At 45.3% G+C, this 7,851-nt stretch overlaps 1 protein-coding gene across 1 annotated transcript; it reads right to left on the reverse strand.

Moving 5' to 3' along the window:
* Window positions 1–396: 396 nt before the first annotated feature.
* LOC144602992 (putative G-protein coupled receptor 139) lies at window positions 397–1,233 on the reverse strand. Its single transcript, XM_078416114.1, has one exon. The coding sequence runs from the start codon at window positions 1,231–1,233 to the stop codon at window positions 397–399; it is 837 nt and encodes a 278-aa protein (XP_078272240.1).
* Between the last annotated feature and the right edge of the window lie 6,618 nt (window positions 1,234–7,851).

The following is a 7,851-nucleotide window of genomic DNA, read 5'->3' on the forward strand; positions in this document are numbered from 1 at the left end:
TTATTATTGATACACCACCTAGGGAGACATTTGCAAAAGGGCCCCGGATACCTAATGGAATTGCGGAGGTAAGTATTTTTTAACTTGCTATTAACGCTTTAGTTTGTTTATGTTAGTAAATATTTTCATTAATGGAGTTTCTGAATTGCTCTATAATTGCTTAAACTTTACCCTTATATTTTCACAATCTCGGGGCATGTTGAAAGACAGCAGAACGTGCCTCAAGACCGGCCATCTTGGTCCCCAGCGGCTTTGGGTTGGAAAAGGTGCATGGATCGAGCGTAACCATTATTTTATTTCTCTTTCATTTGACGTTATTTTCGTCGCATGATTTTTGAATGATTTCTCTTCACTTTGGATAAAGGCCAAAGTCTATTGGGATTTTAGTTTAGGGCGTCATTTAATGTGGCTGATTACTTTAGCAACAAGAACCACGGGGTATGTGATCACATTTTTCAGTTCCTCTCTGAATTTTCTCTGGGACAAAGCATAAATAAAAGTGTTGGTGCAAGAACTGAAAAACTTCAGCATATACCCCGATAACTCCGCAATGGTGAAGGGGTCATCGTAATTTGCCTCCAGAAATTGCGCGTCAGTGAACTGCACGGATATGAAACATATTAAATTAACCATCCACAGGAGGATGAAACTGCCTGATATGGCCAGAAGCAAGACTATGGATTTCCTTCGGTTCTCCGTCTCTAGGTCTGTGTTTTTCGCAGTACTTTTGTTTCCTCGTAGTCCGCTCCTCACTCGATTAGACAGTACAATGAGCCTGATCGTCAGGGAATTTAGTAGCAAGATCAACACGTAGGGTGCAAATGGGGCCAATATAGTTTCCACCCACAGAAAAACTGTCCAAATGTGTGTTGTGTAGAAGCTGGATTTTACATAGCACGCCCACTCCACGTTATCAATAACCTCCCGAGGTTCATATATGAAATAGTATGGGATGTTTTCTACAATACTCGAGCAAAGCACCACCATTATAACCACAGTCGCATTCCTTTCAGTGCAATATCTTGCTCGCAAGGATTGGTGGCAAATAGCAACGTATCGATCGAAGGTGAAAGCCACAGTTAACCAGACGGAGCAGTCAAGGGAAACGAAATGTAAGGTCAAAACAACTTTACAAACTGAAGTGTAATTGAAGATCGAATATGGGAAATAACCATTGATTATCTGGTATAAGACCGTGTGAAATATAAGAATCATTAAGTCAGCGACTGCCATCCCCAGCAGATAACGAGTGATGCATTTGGAGAGACCGCAATTTCCACGGGACAGGATGACGATTGCCACCAAATTAGCTGCAAAAGACAATCACAGATACATATAATTTCTGGCGTACAATCCAAATGCGTGCATTAAATGGAGTTGTAAATGTATTGATTTTAGGACGTGATGCAGGATATAGAGCAGTCGGGAAATATGAACGGAGAAATGGCAGGTGGAGATGAGTCCACGAAAATGTGATGTGAGGCATTCCCAAAGTCAACGCTAAGATGCGGTCAGGTGGGACTAATGTAGCTGGGACACGTTGGCCGGTGTGGGCAAGTTGGGCCGAAGGGCATGTTCTCACACTGTATTATGACTCTATGAAGGTACACGGTAAAGAATATGTAAGAGAATACCCAGACCATTAAGAGCATTGGTTTACTGAGGGACATTTGAGTCACAGTCATAGAGTGATTCTGTGAGGAATTAGGCTCTTCGGCCCAACTGGACCACACAGACCAACATGTCCCAGCTACAATAGTCCCACTTACCTGCGCGTGGTCCCTATCCCTCCAACCCTGTCCTATTCATGTACCTGTCTAACTGTTTTTTAAACAGTGGGATAGTCCCAGCCTCAACCCGCTCCTCTGGCTGCTTGTTCCATACACCCACCACCTTTGTGTGGAAAAATGTACCCCTCGGATTCCTATTAAATCTTTCCCCTTCACCTTGAACCTATGTCTGAAGAAGGGTCTCGACCCGAAACGTCACCCATTCCTTCTCTCCCGAGATGCCGCCTGACCTGCTGAGTTACTCCAGCATTTTATGAATAAATCTCCTGGTCCTTGATTGCCCTACTCTGAGCAAAAGACTATGTGCATCTCCCCGATCTATTCCTCTCACGGTCTTCTACACCTCGAAAAGATCACCCCTTATCCTCCTGCTCTCCATGGAATAGAGACCCCGCCTCCTCAACCTCTCCCTGTAGCTCACACCCGCTAGCCCTGGCAACATTCTCGTAAATCTTCTCTGAACCCTTTCAAGCTTGACAATATCTTTCCTATAACATGGTGCCCAGAACTGAACACTATATTCTAAATGTGGTCTCACCAACGTCTTATACAACTGCAACATGACCTCCCAACCTCTGTACTCAATACTCCGACTGATGAAGGCCAAAGTGGCAAAAGCCTTTTTGACCACCTTATCTACCTGCGACTCGACCTTCAAGGAACCATGCACCTGTATTCCTCGATCCCTCTGCTCTACAACACTACCCAGAGGCCTACCATTCACTGTGTAGGTCCTGCCCTTGTTCGACGTCCCAAAATGCAACACCTCACACTTCTCTGTATTAAATTCCATCAACCATTCCTCCGCCCACCTGGCCAATCGATCCAGATCATGATGCAGTCGTCACAACCATCTTCACTACCTGAAAAACCACTAACCTTTGTATCATCAGCATACTTGCTAATCTTGCCCTGTATGTTCTCATCCAAATCATTGATGCAGATGACAAACATTAATGGGCCCAGCACCGAACCCTGAGGCACACCACGATTCAAAGGCAAACAGTGTGAGAAGCAACCTTCCTCTATCACCCTCTGCTTCCTTCCATGGAGCCAATTTGCTATCCATTCAGCTATCTCTCCTTGGAGCCCATGCGATCTAATCTTCCAGAGCAGCCTACCATGCGGAACCATATCGAATGCCATACTGAAGTCCATGTACACAACATCTACAGCTCTGCCCTCATCAACCTTTTTGGTCACGTCTTCAAAAAAACTACAGTTGTTAAGCTCACCGGTCTATAGTTCCCAGCATTTCCCTGCAGCCCTTCTTGAAAAGACGTACATTTGCCATCGTCCAATCTTCCGGCTCCTCTCCTGTATTTAAGGACTACCTGTAAATTTCAACCAGGGCTCCCGCAATTTCCTCTCTAGTTTCCCACAATGTCCTTGGATATATCAGATCAGGCCCTGGAGATTGGTCTACTTTCAAACACGACAATAACTTCAGTACTTCTTCGACAAAAACCCTGACTGCTCTCAAGCCACTTCCAGTGATTGCTCCAATTTCCTCTCTCGGTGATGGGAAACATGAAAGGGAGTTGGCGGAGAGTATATCAATCTTCCATGGCCATACCACTGGAAAACAGATATTAGAATTGCTGCCTTACAGCGCCAGAGACCCGGGTTCGATCCTGACTACGCGTGCTGTCTGTACAGATTGAATACGTTCTCTCCGAGACTTGCGTGGGTTTTCTCCGGGAAGCTGCGGTTTCCTCCCGCAATCCAAAGACGTATAGGTTCTTATAGGCGAATCGGCTTGTTTTAAGTGTAAATTGTTCCTAGTGTGTACGACAGTGTTATTGTGCGTGGACCGCTGGTCGGCGCGTACTCTCCGTGAGCGCGACAAAACTAAACCAAATTTTGGATATTGTTGGGGAAATTAGCGACCAGGGAGAGCAGCAGTTGCATTCGGGCCTTTGTCCCCGGGTCTGACTCTGACACACAGCGGGAAAAGATGAGGCAGAAGAGTGTGGAGGAGCGATAGAGGGGAAAGTCACGGAGTAATGGAGTTATTCAGCGGGACAGGCAGCATCTCTGGAGAGACGAAATGGGTGACGTTTCGGGTCGAAACGTCACTGGTTAGGGATAAGGGAATCGACAGATACAGACGGTGATGTGGAGAGATAAAGAACAACGAATAAACGATATGTAAAAAAGTAACGACGATAAAGGAGAAAGGCCATTCGCTGTTTGTAGGGTGAAAACGAGAAGCTGGTGCGACTTGGGTGGGGGGAGGGATAGAGAGAGAGGGAGGGAATGCCGGGCTGACGTGAAGTGAGAGAAAACAATATTCATACAACGGGGCTGTAAGCTGCCCAAATATATGAGATGCTGTTCCCCCAATTTGCGTTTAGCCTCACTCTGACAACGGAGGAGGCCTAGGACAGAACAGGTCTATAGGAATGGGAAGGAGAGTTAAAGTGTCCGGGAACCGGGAGATGGGGTAGGTTTAGGTGGACTGAGCAAAGGTGTTCCGCGAAACTATCGCCCAGTCTGCGTTTGGTCTCGCTGATCTATAAGAGTCCACGTCTTGAACAAAGGGTAGAGTAGATGAGGTTGGAGGATGTGCAAGTGAACCTCTGCCTCACCTGAAAGGACTGTGGGGGTCCCTGGACAGAGTCGAGGGTGGAGGTATCGCGACAGGTGGTGAATGTTCTGCGGTTGCGGGGAAACGTACCTGGGGTGGGGCGCTTTGGGTGGGAAGGGTTGAGTTAACCAGGGAGTTGCGGAGGGAACTGTCTCTGCGGAAGGCGGAAAGGGATAGAGATGGGAAAATGTGGAAGATTATGTGTTGTATGCGACGGCAGATGGGGTGGAAGGTAAGAACTAGGGGGACTCTGTCTCTGTTGCGAGCAGGGGGAGGGGGAGCAAGGGTGGGCTTGCGCGATACCGAGGAGACACGAGTGTGGGCCTCATATATGATGGGAGAGGGGAACAATGGTTCTGTAAAGAAATAGAACATCTCAGATGTTCTAGTATAGAACACCTGATCTTGGGTGCAGATGCGGTATAGGCGGAGGAATTGGAAGTAGGGGATAGATTCTTTGCAGGAAGCAGGGTGGAAAGAAGTGTATTCGAGATAGTTGTGGGAGTCAGTGGGTTTGTATCAGGCGTCAGTCAATAGTCTATTTCCTGCAATGTTGACTGTGACATCAAGAAATGGGAGGGTTGTGTCGGAGATGCTTCAAGTAAATTTCAGTTCAGGATGAGAAATGCTGGTGAAGTTTATGAAGTCCATGAGTTCTGCATGGGTGCAGGAGGTAGCACCGATGCATTCATCAATATAACGGAGATAGAGTTCGGGGATTCGTTAGTTATGGGGAGTGACGGGAGATACTGTGGCATAAACGGGAGACCTTTTAGAGGAATATAACATCATGAGGTGCATCGTTAAGAACCTTATTTCCCAGTGTAGAAATGTCAAAGACTAGAAGACATATTTTTTTAGGTTTAGCGCAGTTTAGAGAGTCAGTGTGCAAACAGTACCTTCGGCCCACCGAGTCCAGTGGTCACCCATAGACTAATTATGTCCTGCATACTGGGGAGAATTTACAGACGCCAAATTAACCTACAAAACCGCGTCTTTGAAATATGGAAGAAATCCTGAGTATCCGGAGAAATCCCACACGGTCACATGAAGAAAATACAACCCCCGGACAGCAACAGGAATCAGGAAAGAATCCGGGACTATAGCGCTGTAGGGCAGCAACTCTACCGCTGTGCCACTATGCTGTGCTGGACAAAGGTGAGTGGTCCAACATTTAAAGGAGATGCGCGGGACAAGGTTTTAACACGTCGACTGGTGGGTACCTACCTGACCCGCTGAATTTCTAAAGCAGTGTGTGGACTGTGCGAGGAAAGTTAGTGCAGCGGCATTGAATCCCAGCTGGATCCCAGCGAGACACTACATCACGCAGGCACAGAATAGTGTATCGGAGAGGCTCAGCACAGAATGCCATTCCCTTCTCACCTTAAATATCTGCTCTCCAATACGTCCCATTTCCACCCTGGGAATAATATTATATCCATCCTATCTGTGGCTCTCGTGGGTTCATAGACTCAGTGGACGCTTCAGCGTAAACAACCCAAGTTTGTGCACCTTTATAGCTGATTCACTGGTATCCATGCAGCATCCCAGTAAACCTCTTCTCCATAATCTCTCCGCACTCCACATCCTTCCAATAATGTGGAACGCAGACTGTGCACATTATTCTCAATGTGGGCCAGTCCACATTTTATACATCGACAACAGGACTTGTCAATGTTTAAGACAATAATGAAGGGTAACATGCAGTATTCCTCCTTGACCACCTTTCCTCGTGAGACCCACTTCAAGGGAACTACGTACTTGTGCGATATGGAAACACTGCCCGTGGAAGAGTGCTGGATAGGAATAGACCATTCGCTCCTCAGTGACGTCTCTAATGCCAAGTTAAGCTCATCTCCTCTGCTCACATATGATCCAATTTCCTCTATTCCCTGCATGTCCATGTGTCTATCTACAAACTGCTAAAGCGCCACTTGCATGTCGGTCTCTCCCATCACCCCTGGCAGCGCGTTGCAGGTACCCATCGTTATGCTAAAAATACAATCCCGCAGATCCCATTCAAACCTTGACAGTCTCACCATAAAACCATGCTCTCTAATCTTCAATACTTCTTCTTGGGAACAAAGAGTTACTGTCTGTCCTATCCATGCGTCTCATAATGGTTGCACATTTCTATCAGGTCTCTCCTCAGCCCCTCAAACTCGAGAGAAAACAACGCAAGATTGTCTAACCTTTCCTTATCGATAACTCCCTCTCCTCCGTTCCCTTCCACTGCGGCATGAAGATGAAGACGTCTCGTGATCACGCGGTATAGATCAGTCTTTTCACCGTGATCTACTGTTGTGACAAGCCCAGAACAAGGTCTCGGTAACGCACCCCAAAAATGAGTTATTTTCGCGGGACTCTCCCAGATGTCCCAGCTGAATGTTGTTCCCCGAACGCAAAAGCAAACGCAGCCATTTTAAATTGAGTTTTATATCTGCCCGAGTTTCTTCTAAGTTGACGTCGGTGAAAAGCGGGACGTGAAAAGTGTTGGACGTTTGCTTCGATCGCTTGGGTGAACGAGAAGGGTGTTCAGCCCAGCTGCTGCTTGGTTTAGTTGGCGACAAGTCAGTTCTGCCATTGCCCTGACAAATCTGTGAGTTCGATATGATCTTCGGGTGACTGAAGCGGCAACACCTGGGTCTGAGCATTTATTGTGGGTGGTGCGGGTCCCTTTACTTTTCCATGCACTTAATGGAAAGCAGCGTCATGGTTATTAATAACAGTTAATAATAACAATTCTTCTTCTTCTAACAATGGTTGATTTCGTTGTACAATCATACAATAAAAAAATATTTCGTTCAGACACAAAATTATAATATTGTCATTCAAGGATAAAAAAAATACGTTAACAAAATTTATATTAAACATCCAATTGGTTTATACTTTATCTCAGATTGTCACGTTGGCAATCGATCAGAATTATCAGTAAATAAGAAATAATTGTATGCGCCCAAAATAAACACATCGACGTTTAGATAATTATACCAACGACAGGAAAATATAAATTTTAAAGCATTAACGAGCTTAACTAAAGTAAAATATCTCACCAGGTATACCAATTGTTCCAAGTATAGGATAGTAGATTTTTTCTGTCTTTATTATTATCGGTTGTTCCATGTTTGGCTTGATGCAGTCTGCTTTGAAAGCTTTACGGACAAATAAATATTTTTCCTTCAAAATTGGTCCTTATTTATTCAGAAACGGAATCCCAAGACGCGTATTACTTACAGACATTTGAACAAACAGGTTACATCGTGGCATGTTTGTTGCTGCTGATCGGGGACCTTGTATATTCGGAGCAAAATAATTCCAAAGCGTCAAATGATGGGTCAACCGTGTTAAAGGTGACGAGATTTGTTTATGAATTAGGTTCAAATTATTTGACTGTCTTATCTTGCTGATGCGATAATGTTCCTCATTCAAATGAAGCTCACAGCGTAAACATGCAGTAATAATAATACTTTA

This window comes from Rhinoraja longicauda, chromosome 19 (genome assembly GCF_053455715.1).
Source record: "Rhinoraja longicauda isolate Sanriku21f chromosome 19, sRhiLon1.1, whole genome shotgun sequence".
Taxonomy (NCBI): domain Eukaryota; kingdom Metazoa; phylum Chordata; class Chondrichthyes; order Rajiformes; family Arhynchobatidae; genus Rhinoraja; species Rhinoraja longicauda.

What these genes read in the sequence shown, in the direction of transcription:
- LOC144602992 (XM_078416114.1), bottom strand. Translation starts at nt 1,233, where the DNA reads ATGGCAGTCGCTGACTTAATGATTCTTATATTTCACACGGTCTTATAC.